At 51.8% G+C, this 26,525-nt stretch overlaps 1 protein-coding gene and 1 long non-coding RNA gene across 2 annotated transcripts; both read right to left on the reverse strand.

Moving 5' to 3' along the window:
* Positions 1 to 11,001: 11,001 nt before the first annotated feature.
* Positions 11,002 to 11,720, reverse strand: LOC139834002 (uncharacterized). The gene is made up of 3 exons (XM_071824381.1): positions 11,700 to 11,720; positions 11,396 to 11,608; positions 11,002 to 11,316 (listed from the first exon to the last, which is right to left on the reverse strand). Exons 2-3 carry the CDS (start codon positions 11,417 to 11,419, stop codon positions 11,002 to 11,004), a joined length of 339 nt encoding a protein of 112 aa, XP_071680482.1. The 5' UTR covers positions 11,420 to 11,608; positions 11,700 to 11,720.
* Positions 11,721 to 11,735: 15 nt separating this feature from the next.
* Positions 11,736 to 13,226, reverse strand: LOC139834168 (uncharacterized). Its single transcript, XR_011749602.1, has 3 exons — positions 12,725 to 13,226; positions 11,998 to 12,483; positions 11,736 to 11,903 (listed from the first exon to the last, which is right to left on the reverse strand). It is a non-coding gene; the product is annotated as an uncharacterized lncRNA (long non-coding RNA).
* Between the last annotated feature and the right edge of the window lie 13,299 nt (positions 13,227 to 26,525).

Genomic DNA, 26,525 nt, shown 5'->3' on the forward strand with positions numbered 1-26,525 from the left:
CTCAAGGAGCCGATCCACCCATGATTCGTACGAGGTGCACGAATATATGGTGGTCCTGCTTGATCAAGATAAAGCTAAAGCGATCTACGACGATTTAGGGTTTTCACCGCATAATCGGATCATCCTACTCACGATTGGGCCTCGCGGTCACGTACGGTGATCGTAAGCCGGTCCTAGACAAGGCCTAAAAACCAACACGAGGTTGATCCTCGGAACATCCTGTCTAGGGCTAGCAAACGACACCCTACGCGTCGCTGGATCCTCCAACCCTTTGTAAGGCCTAACTATTGCAGATATTAAACTAATCCTTGAAGAACAAGGAGCAACCGTAACGGATCGGATCTACTAAATAATGATCAAGCGGGGTGCCGCCCCTACACCTAAAATAGGTGTAAGGGCGGCTAGATGTATAAGGGTTGCACTACGACAGCATATGATATGAAGAACAATGCTAACCCTAACACATCTAAGATAACTACGTTGCTCGCCATCAACAAGGCTTCAGTACGAGCAACGCATGAACAACGTAATAAGCTTGTGCTGCCTAGATCGCAATATGCGATCTAGGCAGCATGATGCTTACCGGTAGAAACCCTCGAGACGAAGGAGTTGGCGATGCGCCGAGATTGATTTGTGGTTGAACGTTGGTTGTTGTTTTTTCCATAAACCCTAGATACATATTTATAGTCCAGGGGACTTTCTAACGTGGGAATAATCCCCACCGTGCACGAGACAAACTCTACCTAACCGACACGTATCCTACTATATTACAGATACACGGGCCAACTAGCCCAAACTTTGCATAACAGGCCGATTCACGTCTTTCTTCCATGTATATTCTTCAAATCCATCTTGATCGCGGCCCACCTCTGACTCGGTCAAATTCTGGTGATAACAGCTTCGCGCAGGAGGGCCGCGATGCCTACCATGGAGCTCATGACCGCCATCGATCACCTGCGGCTAGATCGAGCGCCTCGTGGGCGCCGGCGTAGATGGACTGCGCACGCTGAAGAGTTTGTCAGAGACATGCTCAGGAGGGGCAGCGTCGGGCGCGGGAGCGGAGTACGACGGCGAGCATGAAAGCCCCGTCGGGTACCTCGCCTGGAAGATGATGGCATTTAACTGCCCATTTATTTTCCCAAGTGTAATAATATACGAATGATTTATTGTCTGTGCTAAATAATATATACACATTGTAATATACACATGCTATTTTTATTTTTGTACAGTCCAAACTCAACAGACCACCAAATTCCATGGTTTATGCATCCAAACAGGATTTGGAGTTAGGTTCACCCCTTAATTCCAAAATAAAATTCCGAGTACATCCAAACAGCCGAATTCGAATTCGAAGCCAATTCATTTCCATCTTGTATTTAGAATCTGAAAGTCCAATTCAATTCCATAGAGGATTCTATGCATCCAAACACAGGGAAATCATGTTTAGTAATATAACAAAATGGGACATATATCTGACTAAACACTGCCATCTACTCCCTGTCAACTGCAAGGCCTCTGAACGTACGCCCGATGCTTGGCTGCAAGCCTGAACAATGCGCAACACTAGTTAGGACGCAGGTTGATAGCCAAACTACCACTGGTGGTGTGTTCATAATTCATAGGCACGACCTTAATTACCACAAACGCAGGCTGGGCTGCAGGCCGAAGCCTTGCACGTCCGGAAGCTGCTGCGCGGCCACAGCTGAAGCGACGTCGACAACTGCTCCTCCACCTCCGGGAAGAAGCCCCCGAACAGTAGCGTTGGCGTCGGGGTGCTGCCCTCCGCGGCATCCATGGGATGCTGCTGCCCGTGTGACACCTGACACAGAGTGAAATCACATTCAGACAGCCAGTACATACAGCGCGAGCAGGCAGAGGCAGGTAAGCAGTGCAGATTACTGAAATGTGTTAGACAATATGCGTGTTGTATTACCAGGGGGCCAAAGGCCACAATATATAATACATGTACAGGTGCAAATATGCAGGAAGCCCCCTAACATATGGGGAAACTACAATATACAAATATATACTCTAACACCCCCCGCAAACTCATGGTGGATCCACAACACAGAGTTTGGAGAGTAAAAAGTCATGCTGCGCTCGAGTTTGTGCCTTTGTAAAGAAATCCGCCAACTGCAAATCTGAAGGCACATAATGAACCGCAACAACCTCATCCTGCACCTGAGCACGTGTATAAAAAGCATCAACACCAATATGCTTGGTCAGCTCATGCTTGACCGGATCACGTGCAATACTGATAGCACCTGTACTGTCAGACAAAAGTGGTGTGGGTGTCGTAACAGAGACCCCAAAATCTGCAAGCAACCACCGTAACCAGGTCACCTCAGCAATCAACAAAGCCATAGCCCGCAGCTCAGCCTCAACACTCGAACGAGAAACCGCTACCTGTTTCTTCGTCTTCCAAGCAACAAGCGAACCACCAAGAAACACACAGTAAGCAGAAAGTGAACGACGATCCGTAGGATCACTCGCCCATGTAGCATCCGAGTAGCACTGGAGCTGGAGAGAGCTAGAACGAGGAAAGAAAAGGCGACGAGTGATCGTGCCACGAAGGTAACGAAGAACACGGAGGAGATGACTGTAGTGAACAGTGGTAGGAGCTGAGACAAACTGACTCAGAATATGAACAGGATAAGAAATATCAGGACGAGTGACAGCAAGATAAACAAGACTCCCAACAAGATGATGATAACGTGTGGGATCAGGAAGAGGATCACCATCAGTAGGACGAAGCTTAACATTAAGCTCCATAGGAGTATCAACCGTGCGCTCATCCCCAAGAGCAGCACGAGCAAGAAGATCCTGAATGTACTTCTCCTGAGAGATAGAAAAGCCATCAGAAGTGGAGGAAACCTCAATCCCAAGAAAATAGCGAAGAGGACCAAGATCAGTCATGAGAAACTGATCACGAAGACGAGCCTTTACAAAGGCAATATACTCAGGATCATCACCAGTAATGATCATATCATCAACATAGAGAAGGAGAAGGGTGCGTCCACGAGGAGAAGTGTGAACGAAAAGTGCTGGATCATGAAGACTAGGAGAGAAACCAGCAACAGTCACCACAGAGGCAAAGCGCTCAAACCAGGCACGAGGGGCCTGTTTGAGACCATAGAGAGAACGTCGAAGACGACAAACCATCCCATCGGGAACAGAATACCCAGGAGGAGGCTGCATGTAAACCTCCTCACTCAACTCGCCATTAAGAAAAGCATTCTGAACATCAAGCTGGGAGACAGACCAGCGGCGAACAGAGGCAACAGCAAGAAGGGTACGCACAGTAGTCATATGAGCCACAGGGGCAAAAGTCTCATCATAGTCACGGCCATGCTCCTGCTGAAAACCACGAGCCACAAGACGCGCTTTATAGCGCTCAAGAGATCCATCAGAGCGAGTCTTAATTTTATAGACCCACTTACACGTGATGGGACGAACACCAGAAGGGGGAGAAACAAGATCCCAAGTGCTAGTGCACTCAAGCGCAGCGGTCTCCTCAGCCATGGCAAGCTGCCATTCAGGATGACGCTCGGCATCCCGATAAGAAGTCGGTTCAGAAACGACAGAGAGACCATACTGACTAGGAGAGTAACGAACTGGAGCACGACGCTGACGAACAGGCCGAGAAGGGGGAAGGTCATCTGCATAAGACAAGTCATCAGAAGAAGAGGAAGAAGGGACAGAATCGGAAGGAGCCGTAGCCGGAGAACGAGGATTACTAGGTGGACTAGACGAACGAGAGGATGGCGTCAAAGGGGGCGCATCAGAAGTAGGAGGGAGGGGAGGAGGGACAACAGGGGGTGCATCCGGAAAAAGAAGAAAAGAGATATCATCCACCGGATAAGTACCCGAGGTGGGGCGAGGATAGAAGGGACGCGTCTCATCAAATGTGACGTCACGAGAGATGCGCATCCGACGACCAACAGGGTCCCAACAGCGATAACCCTTATGCTCATCACTGTATCCGAGAAAAACACACTCAACAGACTGAGCGGTCAGTTTGGTGCGTTCGCGAGGAGGCAGAAGGACATAGCAGACGCAACCAAATGAACGGAGAGTCGAGTAGTCTGGAGAAACACCAGAGAGACGCTCGAGAGGAATGCCACCCTGTAGAGCAGCGGAAGGCTGAATGTTAATAAGGTGGGCCGACGTAGCGACAGCCTCAGCCCAGAAATGTGGCGGAAGAGAAGAGGCAATGATCATAGCACGGGTGGTCTCAAGAAGATGACGATGCTTACGCTCGGCGACGCCATTTTGAGCATGCGCGCCGGGACAAGAAAACTGAGCGAGGGTGCCCTCCTCAGCAAGGACACCACGAAGGTGCTGAGAGATATAATCACCAGCAGAATCAGCACGGAACACGCGAATGGGTGAGGAATACTGAGTGCGGACCATGGCCGCAAAACGCTGATAAATAGAGAGCACCTCACTGCGAGAGTGCATGAAAAACACCCAGGTGTACCGTGAAAAATCATCAATGAATAAGATATAGTATCGATGGCCCCCTTTCGAAGCGAAGGGAGCCGGACCCCAAACATCTGAATGGACTAAATCGAACGGTCGCTGAGAGACAGACACACTAGTAGGATAGGGAAGCTGAATCTGTTTGCCTAACCTACAACCCTGACAGTGTAACGACCCATCTCCAGAGACAGACCCTAGAAGGCCACGGTGAACCAAAGACGACAGGCGAGAGTCACAAAGGTGACCAAGACGATGATGCCACTGCTGAAACGAGCCGGTGACAGAGGCAACAACCGGAGGAGAACTGGCAGATGAAGTGGCAGCGGAAGGAACACGAAGCCAGTCTAACTCCCAAAGCCCCGGAGACTGACGGCTACGAGGGCCAGCTCCGACCAGGGCCTGTGTGCGACGATCCTGAACCGCACAAGACTCAGCGTCAAGAATGACGCGACAACCAGAATCGGTGAGCTGGCTACCAGAGAAAAGGTTCATCTGAAGGCGAGGAACATGAGAAACATCAGGGACAGAGAAAGAGGGAGTAGAAAGGGTGTCTGTACTAGAAACGGGAATAGAGGTACCATCAGCCGTGACAACACGGACAGGAGAAATAAGAGACCGAAGAGCAAACATGATAGAAGACTCAGAGGTCATATGAAAGGAAGCTCCAGAATCCAGATACCACGGGGACGTACCTGACTGTGTAGAAAGTGATGGTCGCGCAGTGCCAGAAGAGCCAGTCAAAGAACCAGCAGCGCCCGACGAGGAAGAGTCTGGAGTAGCAAGCAGACCACGAAGACCCCTGAGAATGTCCTGATCAGAGAGTGCAACTGCAGAAGATCCTGAAGAGCCAGTCTGCTGACGATCCTGGAACTGCTGACGTAAACTGGGATCCCACGTCCAGCATGTGGAGGAAGTGTGGCCAACCTTGCCACAGTAGGTGCAATGAGGACGAGGGCGGAGACTCGGACCGCGAGGCTGCTGACGTAAACTGGAATCCCAAGCATCAAGCAGGCAGTGAAGCTGCGCTATCTCATGCGCAGAGAGGGGCGCGACTGGAGAGGTCGAAGTACAATCAGGTGCCGACGAGGAGCTATCATCCACACGCACAGAGGCCACCAAAGGGGGTGACGGAGAGCAACACGCCGATGAAGGCAGAGTCCGCAAAGCGCGGTCATAACCACGTGAAGAGGCCGCGAAAGTCGATGTAGAGTGGCATGCCGACATAGACGAAGTCGGCGAAGCGCGAGTAGAGCCGCGTGAAGAGGCCGCGAAAGTCGATGTAGAGCGGCAGGCCGACATAGAGGAAGTCGGCGAAGCGCGGGCAGAGCCGCGTGAAGAGGCCGCAAAAGTCGATGTAGAGCAGCGGACCGACGTAGACGAAGTCGGCGAAGCGCGGCCAGAGCCGCGTGGAGAGGCCGCAAAAGTCGATGTAGAATGGCTAACCATCATACACGGAGGCAGTGGACAAATACCAAGTACCGAAGGAAGGCCCAAAGATAAGGCGGGATCAGCGGAAGAAGACATCGGGTAACAACAGCCGACGATAGTAATATTTTTTTTTTTGCTTTTTTTTTTAGCTGGAAGTCAACTGCACGCGCAAGGAGATCGATCTAATCTCAGCACGCGCGGGCCGATCAGCAGCCAGCAGCCAGGGAGCAGGGCCAGCAGCCAGGGAGTAGGAGATCGGATTTGATTTCAAAGTCAACTGCTCCAGGGAGCAACCAGCAGGAGCGATCGGGGACTCCAGGAAGCGACCAGCAGGAGCGATCGGGGAGCAGGAAAGAAGCGCCGGGAGCCGATCGGGAGCGAGAGTGCAGCGCGCCGATGCGCCGATCGAGAGCCAGGGGCGAAGTCGGACGGGGGCCGATGGAGATCGAGACCTGGGGCGAAGCGGGAGAGCAGGCGCGGGACCTGGGGCGAACGGGAGAGCAGCGGGGACGGAGCGGCAGATCGGAAGAGCAGGACCTGAGCGGCAGATCGGGACGGAGATCGATCAAAGATGAGAAGTGGACGGGCGACGGAGAGAACGGCCGGGAAATTTAGAGAATCGATTTCGGCTCTGATACCATGTTAGACAATATGCGTGTTGTATTACCAGGGGCCAAAGGCCACAATATATAGTACATGTATAGGTGCAAATATGCAGGAAGCCCCCTAACATATGGGGAAACTACAATATACAGATATATACTCTAACAAAATGAACCTTGTGGAGAAGGAAGCTGTTCTGGTCCTCCAAGATGTGCACCTGCACGACACATGCAAGCAAAAAAATCATTCACAATTGCCAGGTTTAAGGAAAATCACAATTCCCACATGACCAATAATTGGTTATCTGAAGGAAAACGCTCGTGTTCCCCCGGAGTATCGTGGCTTCGATCGTCCGCCTAGCTGGCTCGCAACGTGGGAGACCGAACGGTGGTTGGGCCCACCACAAGCTTCGACGGACCACCACGCGTCCAGGTGAGGCCAACCTTATCGTTTGAGGAGTATTTTCCTCCATTCGTTCCCCACCTCCTCCCCATCGCACTCTTCTTCCCCGCACGAGCAGGACTGGAGCTCTGCGACGTCCCCCGCGCCGCTGGCCGGCCCAGCTCTCTTCCTCGCCGCCGGTAGGGCGACACGCCGCCACCGGGCTCATGGCCGGCCTCCGCGCCGCCGCCATCGGTGCGTTCCAAGCCGGCGCGCCTCCCTCTCAACCTCACCTCTGCTCGCCTAGCTCCGGCCACCCTCTCAACCTCGGAGGAATTCTATCTCCCCCGCCGCTGCTACAAGCTGTCAGGCGGTGCTGCTACAATCGCCGTCTGTCTTGCTACAATTGCTTGTGTGCCCTGCTACAAATGGCCGGCGGCGCTGCTACAAGCTGCAGGTGGTGATGCTACGAGTGGCCGGCGGTGCTGCTACAAGCTGCTACAAGCTGCCGGCGGCGCTGCTACAGTCGGCCGTCGAGGCTGCTACGAGTGGCCGGCGGCGCTGCTACAATCGTCCGTCGAGGCTGCTACAAGCTGCCGGTGGTGCTGCTACAATCGGCCGTCAAGGCTGCTACGGAGTGGCCGGCGGCGCTGCTACAAGCTGTCGGTGGCACTGCTACAAAAGTATGCTGGCTCTGCTACGGAAGGCCGCCATGGCTGCTACACCAGGTCGTCGTCGTTGCTACAAACGGCGTCGGCGTTGCTACAAGTGGTCTTCTCCTACGGCGTCCTTCCCGATGGCGTCTACTCGGCTGCATCCACTCCGGCGGCGTCCTCTCCGGCGACGTCCTCCCCGGTGGTGTCTACTCCGACGGCGTCCACTTCGGCGGCGTACTCCCGGCGGCGGTGAAGCCATGGCTTTCAGATGCGATGCAAATTTGGGCATGTGGATGGCGGGGACCACCCACGTGGTGGAGAAAAGCCTCCCGTGCATGATGGACATCGGACGGACGCGCGTGACGTGTTGACTTGATCAGACGGCTGGCGATCCGGGGGATCTGATTTCGGATCCCCCGGGGGACGCTCAGCACTGCCCTTATCTGAATCATGTTTGTTCATTTTGGTTCCCTTGCGATTACAGTTACCTTACGGTGTGACTCGTCCAGCTGCTGGCTCAGTAGTTCATCCTACACACGAGAAACACTAGTTCAGCTGCTGGTTGAACTTTTGAGCACTGAATTTTGTGCAGGGGTTTTGTGTGTATGTATATATACCTTCATTTCACCGACTCTGCCGAGGCCAAGGATTTTTTTCTCGGCCGAGATTTCGGAAATCTCGTCGGAAACCGGATTTCTCGCCCCCCTCCGAAAAATACTGATACCGTTCAAAAAAATTCGGACTGGTTTAAAATTTAATTTCGAGGGAAGGTCAAATAAACGGCGGAAGGCGATTACAATAAGATATAACTGTGTGGCCTGGTGGTAATATGCGCTGTGGCTGATTTCGAGGTCTCAGGTTTGAAATCTTCTGGTGGCATAATTCTTTTTTGCGCAGTACCTATTGGCTTAGAGCGCGACGCTCCGACCACTCGTCCAAGCGAAGAGTACAATACAAAATGGATAGAAGTTTTATTTGTTTTGGCTCAAAAAAATTTGAATTCAAAATTCGTTTGAATTAACTCGGTCGGTAAATAGCTGAGATATCCGAGATTTCGCGGTAACCAGTAATTCCGGTGCCCTTCGGTAAAAAAAGTGGCCCGAGAAAAAAAACCTTGGCCCAGGCTGCTCGAGCTGCTGATCCAGAGTATCAAGCTCCTCCCTGGTAGCCCCGGATGGCAGATCTTCTCCGGTCTGCCTCCTCAGGCTGGCCTCGAGACGGTGTCGCTCACGCCTCAGCCCTGCGATCTCCTCGAACATGTTCTGCACTCAAGAATCGGAGATGCCTCTACTTGATCAGTCAAAATGTCACCGTCCAGTTAATTTTGAGTGTACAAGTGTAGGCATTTGTTTATTAAGTATTAACCTGATCATCATCCTCATCATCTGTCCCCTAAGCGCTGACTCAGCTCGCTCCAGCTTAACAAATCAGAATTGAAGCATGTTAGAACCATAGTATTGTGCCGTGGATTTATGCAAGTAATCAAGTTTCAGTCATTGAGCAAATCGACTTAGACGCCGACGGCCGGCTGCCCTCGGCGTAGCCACGCCTGGCCCTCGGCGTAGGCTACGCCGACGGCAGCCCTCGGCGTACCTCGTCGGCGTCCAGGTCCCTCGGCGTAGCCCGGCCCGCCCTCGGCGTAGAAGTAGCCGTCGGCGTCCTCGCTCTATGCCGACGGGGAAGAAGACCCTCGGCGTCGTTGCCGTCGGCGTCTGGCCACGGAGCGCCGTCGCCGTTAACGGAGGTGATCCAGACGCCGACGGCTTCCCCCTCGGCGTATCCACGCCATCTGGGGGCCGTGGGGCGACGTGGCCAGACGCGAGGCTGCCACGTTCGGCGTCTACGCCGACGGCCGGGCCCTCGGCGTCTGCATGGCCATGCAGTGGACACGCGGCACACGCGGGCGAGGCTCCCAGGTGAGGCCATACGCCGAGGGCAAGGCCCTCGGCATAGAGAGCTCCTCCTGGCGACGGGCGGGACACGTGGCGCGCGCTGGTGCTGCCAGGTGAGGCCATACGCCGAGGGCAACCCCCTCGGCATAGGCTCGACCATATGGTCATGCCAGGGGCCTATGCCGACGGCATTGCCCTCGGCGTATGGCCTACCATTTGGTTTTTTCGATTAAAATTGGGTTCCAATTCATCTAAATTCAGTTCAGCAGGTCCAATACATCGAAATACATCGAAATTCATCCAAATTCACCATAATTCACATAAATAGCATGAAATCCACATAGTAGCATACAAATACATCCAAATTCATCCATAATTCACATAAATAGCATGAAATCCACATAGTAGCATACATGGTGCATGTAGTAGCATACAAGAGGAGAGTGCCATGTCATCCAATACATAGTAGTAGGTAGCAAATGATGGCAAGCAAGAAGCCCGGTGCCGACTAGCGGAGGAAGGACCCGGGCGGGGTGTGTCCGCCCACATCGTTGGCGAAACGAGGAGCCCGGGTTTCGCTCCGGTAGAAGCTGCAGAAGAACCACCTGGAGAAGGACAGTTAGCACGCCCTTGAGACGGCGACGGACAGGCAGCGGGAGGAGTCCAAGGAGTAGTCGACGGAGAGGCACCAGCAGAACGCCCAGAGACCGACCACCTTAATGAACCGGTGTGACCTCGCGCCCACCCGGCGAGGCCTGGGGCCCGGCCCATCCCGGTCCCGACGGGGTCCCTCCATGTTAGCAACTTGCGAGGCAAAGGAAAGTGGTAACTACCGGTTTGGCAATGAACTTACCTCCGGTGTGGATCCGTAGTAAGTCGCAGCGAAAGCTGCCCTCGATGGCATGATAGGCATGTCCCCCGCCACGGTAACTCGAGCCGGTGGCGGTGTACCAGTAGACAGAGAGATCATCATTTCCTGCAAGATAGGTTACAAGTTAGGCTTTGCAGAAATAAAGCATCAAACTGAGACTTGTCATCTACTTGCGCGAGAAGGAAGATTCAGACTTACTGATATATACGTCATATAGGCCGTATTCTGCCTATTCCACTGGGCAGCGGCCTGCTGATACGCTTCATTGCAGGCTTCGAAGGCCGCCTCGAAGTCAGGCTACAATTTCAGAAACAATGAATCTCGTAAACACTTAGCCATGTAGGAAGGAAAACCGGAAAGAGGATGAAAATGAGGAAACTTACATCGTAGGCGGGTGGACGAGCAGGCCGTGGACGAGGCTGGGGGCTGTCGGCGGTGAGGGTATGCTTGAGGCGCGTGTAGCTCGTGGAGTGGGTAGGCTTGACCGCCTTATTCATCCAAGGGAAACGGCCATGCGGACGCCCGTGCCCCGACAGGACCAACGACTCCTCGTCGACCGGAATGCTCAAGGGGTCATCCACCTCGGGGTGACGAGACTTGACCATGTCGCAGTAGTCCTCCTTGGCGGCCTTGGCATTGCCGTAGTACTGTGGCTGAGGCAATGCGGGATTGGGCTTCGCCGTCCGCATCATGTCATATATCTGGGCATCATGAAGCACCACCCCAGGTGGTGCCTCGGCCACCGCATCGCGAAAAGAAAAGTTAAGCGTACCACAAATGAGACATGGCGGGAAATGAATGAAGGTCGTTCCATGTATATACATACCTTTTTCCCCTTGAAGCGGGTGTAGTCGCGGTTTCCCGCGCAGTGTGTGCCACCGGTGCCTCGGTTCTCCATGTTACGCCTCGACACGGCTGCAAACTCCTCGTCCTGCCTGAGCCACCTCGCCCTAATCAGCTCCTCCCATGCCTCCCTATGCTGCTCGGCCCACTCCGGACAAACCTGAAAACGCAATAGTCAGCTCAAGATAATTCAATGAAAACTTAGCAGCAATGTAGAATCTCATTGACATTTTACTCACCGACATGTACTCCTCAATGGTCATTGCCCATTCCTCCGTAGGCTCGTTACCAACAAAGTACTCCTTCTTGACCCTCTTACCCTTGTTAGCCCAGAAGGCACTAGCGCTGGTGAACTTTTGGTTGTACCACTGCTGCGGTGTCAACCTCTCGCAAGCGCCACGCAAAGTGAGACGCGCCTGCGTGTCATGCTCCGGGTCCACACGATAGAAGCACTTCAATCATGCATAAATCAGTTGTGAAAGTCATGAGTTAGCACATTAGGGTCATCAACTATGAACGGTGCTCGAGAAATATATGCCTTACCCAGAACTTGGTGGTCACAGCCTCAGCGGTGTCGCGAAGCCTACGGCAGGGGCATCCTCATAGTCCGCCCAAGTAGTGGCTAGCTTCGTCGGGCCACCGGGGACCGTGCTAAGGGGAGTGTATCTGCCGGGCCAGAACTTCTTAATCAGAGCCCCAAGCAAGCTGTTAGGCATGCGGGGGGGCTTGGCATCCCATGTCCAGTTGCTGCAAATAAATCACACATTAGTACACATGCCAAATTGTTTATTATGCCCAAGATGAAAATACATGTTCGAAATTTCTGAAGTAGTACACTTACTCATCGCTCGAAGGAATGATAAGGGCCTTGTCATCATGGGTCTTCGGCTCCTTCCTCGCATCGGGGACTCCAGCTTCTCCACGAAGCTTCAAGGGCTTCGGCGCACCCCCATCCTCCATCACCTCCAACTCAGCCCTAGAGTCCGACTCGTGTGTAGACTCCGTCTCCATCTCCACCTCCCCACTAGACGGACCCTCTAGGTACAACTCAGGAGCCACGTCGCCAGAAGCGGAGGGTGGCTCGTCAAAGTCCATGTGTACCCCGCCGCCACCTCGTCCTCCACCTCGTCCTCCTCGTCCTCGTCCTCGACCTCCACCTCGTCCTCCTCGTCCTCGTCCTCCATCGGTACCATCGGCGTAACGCGGATTTTGCACCGGGGCTCGATCACTCCGTCTAGTGGGTCTAGGAATATTCCTCTTCACCTGCGCCAGCGTCTTAAGCAAGCTCTCGGAGTCTGCCTTGCCGCTGCTCATATTGTCCAGTCACCTGCATTGAGAAGAATAAAACAGTTAAGCACAAAGACATATTATATGAAGATACTAAGAATAAAAGGCACAATGCAATTAAGAAGCATGTTGACATAATAAAATGAAGATACTAAGAATAAAAGGCACAATGCAATTAAGAAGCATGTTGACATAATAAAATGAAGATACTAACAATAAAAGGCACAATGCAATTAAGAAGCATGTTGACATAATAAATACTAAGAATAAAAGACCCTCACCAGCCATCATCGCTCTCATGCTCACTCTCATACTCCATCTCTTTCTCTTTCTCTTTCTCTGGCCCACTATCACTATCACTATCTTGTGAGTACAAAGTTGAAGGGTCGACGGGTGGAGGCTCATCATAATTGTCATTCGCCTCAAGTAACTTCTCGAGCATAGATATGTCCTTTAGATCCACCACTGACTCACCACGAGTTTCTGCATCGTTCCCGAGGTCCTCTTGAACAAACGGTTCTAAAATATATTCCCCGAAGTCCTGTTCCTCTTGATAGAAAATCCCCTCGTATGTCACGGGGTCAATGTTGTTGTAATCATCCTCAGAGGGAATCGGTAGGTTACCATGTGGCGATACCTGGAAGACGACTTCCCAACCCTTGAGTTCCGCTTTCTGGCATGGGTAGGGCAAATAATAAACTTGCTTGGCTTGGTGAGCCACAATAAAGACATCGGCTCCGCTATAGGTGGTTGAAGGCTTAACTTCAACTAACCCAATGGACTTATCACTTCTCTTTCCACCTATTGGGTCGAACCAATGACAATTGAACACGACGATATTGAGTTGCACGTTCGTACGATTGAATGTCAACTCTTATACACTTTGTAACCTTCCGTAGTAATCAAAGTTGTTGGCTCCTTTGGTGAAGACCCCGGTATTTATCGTTTTGGGATTCGCCCGGCCCTTCGGTGCGTCTCGTGTGGAAGCGAAACCCATTCACATCATACTTCTCATACTTGGTCACCTCACGGCTACAACCTTGGGAAACACATTTCAACTCATCTATCATATCAACGTTTCTCTCACGGCCCTACAAGAACATTTCAAATTTGTTGTGTGCATTAGTTACGTGTAATAAGAGGGACAAGTCACGTGTTGCAATGTAAGAGGAAAGGTTAGAAATTACTTTTTCCATGAACCATGTCACAAAGTTTTTATTAATTCCGGGAGCACCGTCTTTCAGTAGAGTGTCCATCTCCGAGGTTTCGGGCAATTCATCATACGGCCACATTTCATCCGTGAATTCGCTGAAAGGAGAAAATAAGCATTAGACCGAGACGAGGTTACTAGCTGCAAAGTAATTTGTTCACCATTTTACCTTACGAATGGGATCACTTCCTCCATGTTCATAAGCACATATAGCATTATACAATCCTTCTCTTCGTTCTCCAATTTATATTTTGTTCCTTTACCAGCCTTGCCACCGGGGAATTGGAATAGTTTTAGCTTGGGGTCATTCTCGGGCACGTCGACATTGTAACGAGTGACCGGGTTATGCTGAGTGGGAACATCATCGGGATAGTACGTTGTCGCGGCATCTGCCATCTCCCGAAGGCATATTGCCTCAGCTATGCATGCTTCAATCTTGGCCTTGTTTCCAGTCGAATATACTTAAACTCTCTCTCAATACAGAACTGCCAACGAAACTGCACCGGACCACCCAAGAGTGCCTCGTTGGCGAGGTGCACAATGAGATGTGCCATCGGAGTAAAGAAGCCTGGCGGAAATATCATCTCCAAATTGCATAGCAACTCCGCACCTTGTATGTTGTAGCTTTGCAATAACCTCGGGACATATCTGCTTAGCACAGAGCGTGCGGAAGAAATGGCTCAACTGCGCAAGCACTCGCCAGACTTTCTCGGGGATATACCCTCGAAGCATCACCGGCATGAGCCGCTGAATCCATATATGATAGTCGTGACTCTTGAGCCCGGTGACTTTTCCCGTCGAAAGATTAACTCCCTTACTCATATTCGAGCAATAACCATCCGGGAACATCACGACGTATTTGAGCCACGCGAATGCCTCCTTCTTTTGGATGGAATCAAGGCAGAAGTTGGCATGCGGCTTGAACCAATTCTTTTGACGGCCAATAGGACGCTTCATGTGTAATTTTTCCCTATCACAGAGGATCTCAATATCGACTCTAGCCTTCACATTTTCCTTGCACTTCCCGGCAAGGTCAGGCATGTGTGAAAGACGGACTCCGCGACATTCTTTACGGTGTGCATCACATCGATGTTATGGGGAAGTTCGAGGTCCTTGTAATACTCGAGCTTCGTTAAAGCCGCCTCGTGAGTCCGGTTGTGCGTTACACCATATCCCTCAAATTGATGGCCGGTTGGCGTCGCCGCTGCGGCACGAGAGCACGTAGCTCGGCTTCAACAAGTGTACCATCAAACTTCGGCACATCTTTTTTCATGCACAACTTTGCCCTTCTTGAAGTTCTTTTTGTCTTCTCTAAACGGATGCCTCCTTTTGAGGAACTGTCGATTCGTGTCAAACGCAACATACTTGCGACCCTTCTGTAGCCAAAGGAACTCAAGCCGATGCCTGCACACTGGGCATGGCCACTTACCACTGTACACCATCCACATGTTAGGGCGTACCCGGGCATGTCATGCATGGTATACCGCAACCAAACTCTCATGCGTAAGTTTGTCTTCGATGCTCGGTCGTACGTCAATGTCCCGTGGTGCCAAGAGTGGTTCAAATCTTCCACAATCGGCTGCATGTAGACACTCAAATTCTTCCCCGGGTAATGAGGGCCTGGAATGATCAGCGACGAAACATGGTCTTCCTCGTCATTAGGACTCCGGGAGGGAGATTGAGCGGAATAACAAACACGGGCCAGCAACTGTAATTGGCGGTGGACATACCATATGGATTGAAGCCATCTGTTGCTATCGCAATTCGACATTCCGAGCCTCGGCTGCCTTAAGGCGGTGTTTTGTATCGAAGTTCTTCCATGCCGTACCATCGGATGGATGTCCCATCTTCAACTTCTTGTTTTCGTCCACGAATCTCATCCCATACTTGTGCCACGTCATCTGTTTGGCTGTCTCCTCGTGCATGTAAAGCCGCTGGATTCTTTTTATGAATGGGAGATATCGAAGAATCGACTTTGCGGTGCTTGACTGCCTCACCGACCATCCTTTCCCGTTACCTCTTCATACCTAGACTGCTTCTGAGATGGGACGTACTTGTCCTCCGCATCTTGTCTCCAAAATAGAACGCAGCCTTTCGGACAACAGTCTATCCTTTGATAATCCATGTTGAGGTCCTTCATAATTCTCCTCGTCGCGTGCGAGCTTTGAGGCGGACAATGATCTTTGGGCAACATGTTACCAGTTGTTTTCAGACTTGCTTCAAAGCCCTCACGGGTGGTGTTGTACCGGGTCTTGTCGGCTAGACATTGGGAGATGGCATCGAGCTGAGAAATCGCGGCGCCCTCGTACAGAGGCCTCTTAGCCGCGGCAATCATATCATAGAAGGCCTTCGCGGTTGGCTCTGGCGGCGCCTCCGGTTCTGGCGGCGCCTCCGGTTCTGGCGGCGAATCCGGGACATCGGCATGGACGAGATCATCTAGAAAGTCTCTAACTCCATCGTACGCATTGCCATTGAGCCGCTGCCGCATCACCTCACCTCTGTCACGTTCGCGCTCATCAAAGTCGATTTCCGTGACGTACCCATGCATATACCCATATTGCAGAAGGTGTCTATACATTTCATCCTTCCCACGACGTTGACGCTTCACGCAGCGAACACAGGGGCAAAGTGCCCGAACCAGCCCCTTTGTACCACGCGCTAACTCATTCACTAGAAAATGGGTCTTCCTTGTCCACTCATCTGTTTTCTCAGTCGCACTAACACGCTCATTGTACATCCATCCATTATCAGCCATCCTCTGCTTTATTGGGAGCCAAACCACAGACATAGCATTTATATCAAATAGGAAATTAAATGCATCATATTTTTATTTATTTTACCGGGCGAAACGCATGCATCAACCTACATCTCTACTAGGTGGGCTCCTAGCAGCCGCCGAATCCGTAGTTGGCTACGTTCTCCATGCTCTACCCCGGTCCAAGTCAGAATTTCGGCAGCACCTCCCCGCTGCTCTCCCGATACACGTCTCGGCAAAAAGCCGAGAGGATGTGCATCCGGAGAACAACGGGGAGGCGCCGCCGAAATCCTGACTCGGACCGGAGTAGAACATGGAAAACGTAGACAACTACGCATCCGCCGACTGTCCCGTAAATGCCGCAAGCGTTACGGTTCAAAATATGCGGACCACTAATGCATATTTATCCGCGTAACGCTCGCGGACGGGAAGTGACACCTAGGTTACGCAACTTGACTTGGAAATTGAATCTAGTGACATAAGAAAATGCGGAGAAGGGGAGGCGATGTTTTAGCTCACCCTTGGCGGTAGAGGCCGTAGTCGACGAGGCGGTCACGACGGTGTGGACACGACGATCACGACGGCGCGGATACGACGGTCCCGACGGCGCGGACACGACGACACGGACACGACGATCACGACGGCGCGGACATGACGACACGGCGGTCACGACGGCACCTATTTCCATTGAATAAAACATCAAATTATTATCCATTTCACATTTCCATGTTTATTTACATTTTCAACTCCATTCCTATGAACAAATTCTAATATCTGTATTTGTATTTCTAAATACTCTACATTAATAGAAATAGAAGTTAAAAAATGGAAAAAAAATTACCGGAGAGGCAGGGCGGCGCGGGTGGGGGGAGGCAGAGGGCTGCTGCGGTTGGCGGAGGAGGCAGGGCGGCGAACGGCGAGCGGCGGGTGGGGGAGGCTGCTGCGGGTGGCGGAGGAGGCAGGGGGCGGCTGCTGCGGGGGGTGGCGGAGGAGGCAGGGGCGGCTGCTGCGGGGAGGCAGGGCGGCGCGGGTGGGGAGGAGGCAGGGCGGCGCGGGTGGGGGAGGAGGCAGGCGGCGCGGGTGGGGAGGAGGCGCGGGTGGACCAGGCGGCGCACGGCAGGGAGGCCGGGGCGGCGCGAGCAGGGACGACGGCGGGCAGGCAAGGGGCGGCGGGGCGGCAGGTGGCGGCGCGTGGGCGGCGGGCGGCAGTGGCGGCGCGTGGGCGGCGGGGCGGCAGGTGGCGGCGCGTGGGCGGCGGGGCGGCTCGGGCAGATTGGGGGAAGGAGAAAGGGGCTCGGGGGAAGGAGGGTGGTCCGGCTCGACCACGCCCTAACCCTATGCCGCCCCCCCTATGCCGAGGGCCGGCTATACGCCGAGGGTGGCCCTCGGCATAGCCGTTTTTTTATTTTATTTCCTATTTTTTCTTTTTCTTTTACAAATGCTTTTTCACAAATCCAATTTCGGCGAAGTTTATATCCAAATTGTTCAGAAAAACATGATCTACCCAAATATAAACTTTGTTTCAACTTTTGAACAAATAAATTTGACAATAATTCAATTTGGGAATTCAACATGCAAACTTGTTTAATTCATAACTCTTTATCTACAATTCCAAATTTAGCAAATTTTATATCTATTTGCATCAGAAAAGTGAGAGGAATTCAAATATCACATTGTCATGCATCTTTGGCATCATCTATGAGTTGTCCAAATTAAAACTTGCAAATTGAATTAAAACTTGCACGCGCGCGGGGGTTTAGGGCTAGCTGGTCTGGCTAGCTGGTCTGGCTCGAGAAGCCCCTGTCCGAGAAGCCGGACACACCTGGGGGGGTAGCCTTGGATATAGAACCATCTCAAATCACTTTTGTGCATTCCATGTGGACACACACAAGTTTTGGGGCCATTCCCTAGATCCGATGCTCGATTTCCGACGAAACCCTAGTTCTGTTGACCGCGCGGTCTACCCCTTTGACTGCATCCCATCGGGGCTCCCCCGGTGGGCATATGCCTCCATTTGAGCTTGGTTAGGTCATAGGTACATTTGGAAACAAGGATCATCACATATGATCTCAAGTTTCTCTCCGGTTCAACTCCGAGGGAGTTCCCCCCTATACATGCAGAATCTGCCTAAGTGTAGGAACCCCCTGTCCGAGAAGCCGGACACACCTGGGGGGTAGCCTTGGATATAAAACCATCTCAAATCACTTTTGTGCATTCCATGTGGACACACACAAGTTTTGGGGCCATTCCCTAGATCCGATGCTCGATTTTCGACGAAACCCTAGTTCTGTTGACCGCGCGGTCTACCCCTTTGACTGCATCCCATCGGGCTCCCCGGTGGGCATATGCCTCCATTTGAGCTTGGTTAGGTCATATGTACATTTGGAAACAAGGATCATCACATATGATCTCAAGTTTCTCTCCGGTTCAACTCAGGGAGTTCCCCCTATACCTGCAGAATCTGCCTAAGTGTAGGAACCCCCTGTCCGAGAAGCCGGACACACCTGGGGGGGTAGCCTTGGATATAGAACCATCTCAAATCACTTTTGTGCATTCCATGTGGACACACACAAGTTTTGGGGCCATTCTCTACATCCGATGCTCGATTTCCGACGAAACCCTAGTTCTGTTGACCGCGCGGTCTACCCCTTTGACTGCATCCCATCGGGGCTCCCCCGGTGGGCATATGCCTCCATTTGAGCTTGGTTAGGTCATATGTACATTTGGAAACAAGGATCATCACATATGATCTCAAGTTTCTCTCCGGTTCAACTCCGAGGGAGTTCCCCCCTATACATGCAGAATCTGCCTAAGTGTAGGAACCCCCTGTCCGAGAAGCCGGACACACCTGGGGGGGTAGCCTTGGATATAGAACCATCTCAAATCACTTTTGTGCATTCCATGTGGACACACACAAGTTTTGGGGCCATTCTCTACATCCGATGCTCGATTTCCGACGAAACCCTAGTTCTGTTGACCGCGCGGTCTACCCCTTTGACCGCATCCCATCGGGGCTCCCCCGGTGGGCATATGCCTCCATTTGAGCTTGGTTAGGTCATATGTACATTTGGAAACAAGGATCATCACATATGATCTCAAGTTTCTCTCCGGTTCAACTCCGAGGGAGTTCCCCCCTATACATGCAGAATCTGCCTAAGTGTAGGAACCCCCTGTCCGAGAAGCCGGACACACCTGGGGGGGTAGCCTTGGATATAGAACCATCTCAAATCACTTTTGTGCATTCCATGTGGACACACACAAGTTTTGGGGCCATTCCCTAGATCCGATGCTCGATTTCCGACGAAACCCTAGTTCTGTTGACCGCGCGGTCTACCCCTTTGACTGCATCCCATCGGGGCTCCCCCGGTGGGCATATGCCTCCATTTGAGCTTGGTTAGGTCATAGGTACATTTGGAAACAAGGATCATCACATATGATCTCAAGTTTCTCTCCGGTTCGTCTCAGGGAGTTCCCCCTATACATGCGAGAATCCGCCTAAGTGTAGGAACCCCTGTCCGAGAAGCCGGACACACCTGGGGGGTAGCCTTGGATATAAAACCATCTCAAATCACTTTTGTGCATTCCATGTGGACACACACAAGTTTTGGGGCCATTCTCTACATCCGATGCTCGATTTCCGACGAAACCCTAGTTCTGTTGACCGCGCGGTCTACCCCTTTGACTGCATCCCATCGGGGCTCCCCCCGGTGGGCATATGCCTCCATTTGAGCTTGGTTAGGTCATATGTACATTTGGAAACAAGGATCATCACATATGATCTCAAGTTTCTCTCCGGTTCACCTCAGGGAGTTCCCCTATACATGCAGACCGCCTAAGTGTAGGAACCCCCGTCCGAGAAGCCGGACACACTGGGGGGTAGCCTTGGATATAGAACCATCTCAAATCACTTTTGTGCATTCCATGTGGACACACACAAGTTTTGGGGCCATTCCCTAGATCCGATGCTCGATTTCCGACGAAACCCTAGTTCTGCTTGACCGCGCGGTCTACCCCTTTGATCGCATCCCATCGGGGCTCCCCCGGTGGGCATATGCCTCCATTTGAGCTTGGTTAGGTCATATGTACATTTGGAAACAAGGATCATCACATATGATCTCAAGTTTCTCTCCGGTTCAACTCCGAGGGAGTTCCCCCCTATACATGCAGAATCTGCCTAAGTGTAGGAACCCCCTGTCCGAGAAGCCGGACACACCTGGGGGGGTAGCCTTGGATATAGAACCATCTCAAATCACTTTTGTACATTCCATGTGGACACACACAAGTTTTGGGGCCATTCCCTAGATCCGATGCTCGATTTCCGACGAAACCCTAGTTCTGTTGACCGCGCGGTCTACCCCTTTGAATGCATCCCATCGGGGCTCCCCCGGTGGGCATATGCCTCCATTTGAGCTTGGTTAGGTCATATGTACATTTGGAAACAAGGATCATCACATATGATCTCAAGTTTCTCTCCGGTTCAACTCCGAGGGAGTTCCCCCTATACATGCCGACCCGCCTAAGTGTAGGAACCCCCGTCCGAGAAGCCGGACACACCTGGGGGGGTAGCCTTGGATATAGAACCATCTCAAATCACTTTTGTGCATTCCATGTGGACACACACAAGTTTTGGGGCCATTCTCTACATCCGATGCTCGATTTCCGACGAAACCCTAGTTCTGTTGACCGCGCGGTCTACCCCTTTGACTGCATCCCATCGGGGCTCCCCCGGTGGGCATATGCCTCCATTTGAGCTTGGTTAGGTCATATGTACATTTGGAAACAAGGATCATCACATATGATCTCAAGTTTCTCTCCGGTTCAACTCCGAGGGAGTTCCCCCCTATACATGCCGAATCTGCCTAAGTGTAGGAACCCCCTGTCCGAGAAGCCGGACACACCTGGGGGGGTAGCCTTGGATATAGAACCATCTCAAATCACTTTTGTGCATTCCATGTGGACACACACAAGTTTTGGGGCCATTCTCTACATCCGATGCTCGATTTCCGACGAAACCCTAGTTCTGTTGACCGCGCGGTCTACCCCTTTGATCGCATCCCATCGGGGCTCCCGGTGGGCATATGCCTCCATTTGAGCTTGGTTAGGTCATAGGTACATTTGGAAACAAGGATCATCACATATGATCTCAAGTTTCTCTCCGGTTCAACTCCGAGGGAGTTCCCCCTATACATGCAGAATCTGCCTAAGTGTAGGAACCCCCTGTCCGAGAAGCCGGACACACCTGGGGGGGTAGCCTTGGATATAGAACCATCTCAAATCACTTTTGTGCATTCCATGTGGACACACACAAGTTTTGGGGCCATTCCCTAGATCCGATGCTCGATTTCGACGAAACCCTAGTTACGTTGACCGCGCGGTCTACCCCTTTGATCGCATCCCATCGGGCTCCCCGGTGGGCATATGCCTCCATTTGAGCTTGGTTAGGTCATAGGTACATTTGGAAACAAGGATCATCACATATGATCTCAAGTTTCTCTCCTGTTCACCTCCGAGGAGTTCCCCCTATACATGCAGACCGCCTAAGTGTAGGAACCCCCTGTCCGAGAAGCCGGACACACCTGGGGGGTAGCCTTGGATATAAAACCATCTCAAATCACTTTTGTGCATTCCATGTGGACACACACAAGTTTTGGGGCCATTCTCTACATCCGATGCTCGATTTCCGACGAAACCCTAGTTCTGTTGACCGCGCGGTCTACCCCTTTGATCGCATCCCATCGGGGCTCCCCCGGTGGGCATATGCCTCCATTTGAGCTTGGTTAGGTCATATGTACATTTGGAAACAAGGATCATCACATATGATCTCAAGTTTCTCTCCGGTTCAACTCCGAGGGAGTTCCCCCCTATACATGCAGAATCTGCCTAAGTGTAGGAACCCCCTGTCCGAGAAGCCGGACACACCTGGGGGGGTAGCCTTGGATATAGAACCATCTCAAATCACTTTTGTGCATTCCATGTGGACACACACAAGTTTTGGGGCCATTCCCTAGATCCGATGCTCGATTTCCGACGAAACCCTAGTTACGTTGACCGCGCGGTCTACCCCTTTGATCGCATCCCATCGGGGAGCTCCCCGGTGGGCATATGCCTCCATTTGAGCTTGGTTAGGTCATATGTACATTTGGAAACAAGGATCATCACATATGATCTCAAGTTTCTCTCCGGTTGAGCTCCTAGGGAGTTCCGGCCTATACATGCAGACCGCCTAAGTGTAGGAACCCCCTGTCCGAGAAGCCGGACACACCTGGGGGGGTAGCCTTGGATATAGAACCATCTCAAATCACTTTTGTACATTCCATGTGGACACACACAAGTTTTGGGGCCATTCCCTAGATCCGATGCTCGATTTCCGACGAAACCCTAGTTCTGTTGACCGCGCGGTCTACCCCTTTGACTGCATCCCATCGGGGCTCCCCCGGTGGGCATATGCCTCCATTTGAGCTTGGTTAGGTCATATGTACATTTGGAAACAAGGATCATCACATATGATCTCAAGTTTCTCTCCGGTTCAACTCCGAGGAGTTCCCCCTATACATGCCGACCGCCTAAGTGTAGGAACCCCCGTCCGAGAAGCCGACACACACAGGGGTAGCCTTGGATATAGAACCATCTCAAATCACTTTTGTGCATTCCATGTGGACACACACAAGTTTTGGGGCCATTCTCTACATCCGATGCTCGATTTCCGACGAAACCCTAGTTACGTTGACCGCGCGGTCTACCCTTTGATCGCATCCCATCGGGGCTCCCCGGTGGGCATATGCCTCCATTTGAGCTTGGTTAGGTCATATGTACATTTGGAAACAAGGATCATCACATATGATCTCAAGTTTCTCTCCGGTTCACTCTCCGAGGGAGTTCCCCCTATACATGCAGACCGCCTAAGTGTAGGAACCCCCGTCCGAGAAGCCGGACACACTGGGGGTAGCCTTGGATATAGAACCATCTCAAATCACTTTTGTGCATTCCATGTGGACACACACAAGTTTTGGGGCCATTCCCTAGATCCGATGCTCGATTTCCGACGAAACCCTAGTTCTGTTGACCGCGCGGTCTACCCCTTTGACTGCATCCCATCGGGGCTCCCCCGGTGGGCATATGCCTCCATTTGAGCTTGGTTAGGTCATAGGTACATGTGGAAACAAGGATCATCACATATGATCTCAAGTTTCTCTCCGGTTCACCTCCGAGGGAGTTCCCCCCTATACATGCATAATCTGCCTAAGTGTAGTAACCCCCTGTCCGAGAAGCCGGACACACCTGGGGGGGTAGCCTTGGATATAAAACCATCTCAAATCACTTTTGTGCATGCCATGTGGACACACACAAGTTTTCCAGCGATTCCGACGCTCCGGTGGTCTCAGAACTTGGAAAACCCTAGGCGGGGACCCCACACATCTACCCCTATAGCTTTCTCCGTGCGAGGGTTTACCAGTGGACTTTTTTATTTAGTTTGCTTTGTTTAGGACATATGTACATGGAAACGATAGGTTGGGCATACTTTACCATAAAATAGGCTCCGTTCGAGCCATGGCGGGGGTTTCCACATACAGATCCTGAATTTTACCAACTGGTAGCCCATTATGCGGAAATCGTCAACGCCGGGTACATCCAAGGTTAGCCAAACCTTACATCACACTTGTACATGTATGTTAGGGGCAGAAGCAAGTTTTCCAACAATTCTGACGCTCCGGTGATCTGTTTCTTGGGAAACCCTAGGGCGGGACCCCTAGGGTTAGGGTTTTACCAAGTGATCGGTTAGGGTTATAGTTAGGGTTAGCAATGTATGTGGAAACCCTAGGGTTAGGGTTAGAGTTAGGGTTAGGTTAGGGTTAGAGTTAGCAATGTATGTGGAAACCCTAGGGTTAGGGTTAGGGCTAGAGTTAGGGTTAGGGTTAGAGTTAGCAATGTATGTGGAAACCCTAGGGTTAGGGTTAGGGCTAGAGTTAGGGTTAGGGTTAGGGTTAGGGTTAGAGTTAGGGTTAGAGTTAGGGTTAGGGTTAGGGTTAGGGTTAGAGTTAGGGTTAGGGAAACCGTAGGGCGGGGACCCCGCGGATCTACCCATATGTACATCGATAGCAAATGTTGGGCCTAGTGGCTCCGGTTGACCCGTCTGCGAAGAGCGTCACCCGTGGGACCTACATATGCCATCTACGAATTCTTAAAAAATAGAACCATTTTTTACATAATGCATACTAGTAAATAAATAATAGAAACATAATATAAAGTAATATGAGAGAGAGACCATCTAAAAAATACATAAAAAGGCTATATGCCGAGGGGGGCCGTCGGCAGCGGGTGGCCCGGCCCTATGCCGAGGGGAGCCCTCGGCGTCTGTCTGACGCCGTGAGAGGGCGGTGACGGTGCGGGTGCGGGGGAGGTGATGGATACCTCTACGCCGAGGGCCAGGTAGACGCCGACGGCGGCCCTCGGCGTAGGAGCCTATACGCCGACGGTAACTAGACGCCGACGGTCGGCTTCCGGCGCTGCCCTGGCGAGGCCGTACGCCGACGGCCCCGATAAAATGCCCTCGGCGTAGGGTTTGGCCGTCGGCGTATAGGACCATTCCTGTAGTGGTACTGCTAGATGGTCGTGGCTCCTTATCTGAAAACGGCCGCAGGACTAGAGGCATATTGAAGAAGGAAACAAAAACCCTCTTTTGAGTAACTTACAATGAAACATCTGGTTAAAATAGCCGGCTATAGCCGATAGTCGCGAATTTTTTTGAAGCTATGAAAGGCTATAGCCGTTGCTAAATAATGAAAAAAATTGGGCAGCATATAGTCATATATATATATATATATCAATAATTCACAAATTAATGACATAATAACATCTTCACATACGAGATACACATAATAGTTCACATATAGTTAAATACATAGTTTTGTCCAAATATTACAACATCATTATGTAGTTTAGGACATAGTTATGCTTGCCGCTCGGCTTGGTGGCTATTTTGCCAAGCAAATGGGCTAGTCGACTGAAATTTTTGGTCCAAAATTTTGGCCCCATTGAGCGAGAAGTTAGCGGCTATGCGTCTAAATTAAGGCCAAATAGCCTTAGCCGGGCTATTAGCGGCTATTTCTGTTTTAGCCTCTAAAGCCTCTAGCTATAGCCGCAGGCCTCGCGAAAGGCTATAGCCCGGCTATAGCCTAGGTATAGCCGGCTATTTTAAACAGAGAATGAAACCCTCTCGTAGCTAGGACCATGTATTTATTATTTAATGATCAACAGAGAATGAAACCCTCTCGTAGCTAGGACCATGTATTTATTATTTAATGATCTTAACGTCAAGATTTCCATTCAGAAAATAAACTAAAGCAGTTCATCGAAGCCTGGTTCAGAATCTTTCCTTGTCCCAGAAACAATCAGGAAACTTTCGTATAGCGACGGAACAGTAGACATGGCACAGTAGCGCCTAGTGCATTGCAGAAACAAAGCAGGGAGCAGCGGGGAAAACTGGTTGCGCGAAGGATGGATACGGTGCAAAGGAAAGGAGCAGACCTGGTGTGGGGGCTGCAGTAGTGGAACGGCTGTCCTGCATCGGAGAAGACGAGGAGGCCGACGTCGACGTCGCAGAGCACGGCGAGCTCGTTGGCCTTCTTGAGCAGGCCGGCGCGGCGCTTGCCGAAGGTGACCTGTCGGCTGACGGCGTTGCCGATCCTTCTGATCTCCGTCCTCCCGCGGCCCATCCTGCTCCCGGAACCTAGGAGCGAGTGGTCGGCGGGGAAAGTGGTCAGCAACGGGGGCGGTACAAAGAAGAGCAAGAAGAGGAGCCTTGCAGCACAAGAAGAGTGGCAGTGATGAGTGAGTTTTACTTTTACCGTGTGTGGCAGACCAGTGCAGGCTCGAGACGCGGCGCCGTATTAGTTCATCCTTGGGGGTGAAGCCTGGAGCTGAATCTGAAGGAGCGACAGAATCTGAAGAAACTGCTGGGATATATGGTGGTGGCGGCAGGGCAGGGCAATTCTTCTTCCAGGAAGTTTCACACAACGAGACTATAGCTTCTGGCCTTCTGGTCGTCACGGCCGTAGGTCTCGGTCGGTGGCGTCCGGCCGGCGGGAGGGCGGCCGTACTGGACTGGACTGCTTTGAAC

The sequence above is a fragment of the Lolium perenne genome, chromosome 7 (assembly GCF_019359855.2).
Source record: "Lolium perenne isolate Kyuss_39 chromosome 7, Kyuss_2.0, whole genome shotgun sequence".
NCBI classification, from domain to species: domain Eukaryota; kingdom Viridiplantae; phylum Streptophyta; class Magnoliopsida; order Poales; family Poaceae; genus Lolium; species Lolium perenne.

Excerpts from the sequence above, each read along its gene's own strand:
- LOC139834002 (XM_071824381.1), bottom strand. The coding sequence starts at position 11,419 with ATGACCATTGAGGAGTACATGTCG. Across the intron at positions 11,317-11,395 it reads CCATTGAGGAGTACATGTCG|GTTTGTCCGGAGTGGGCCGA; the intron begins GTGAGTAAAATG and ends TTGCGTTTTCAG.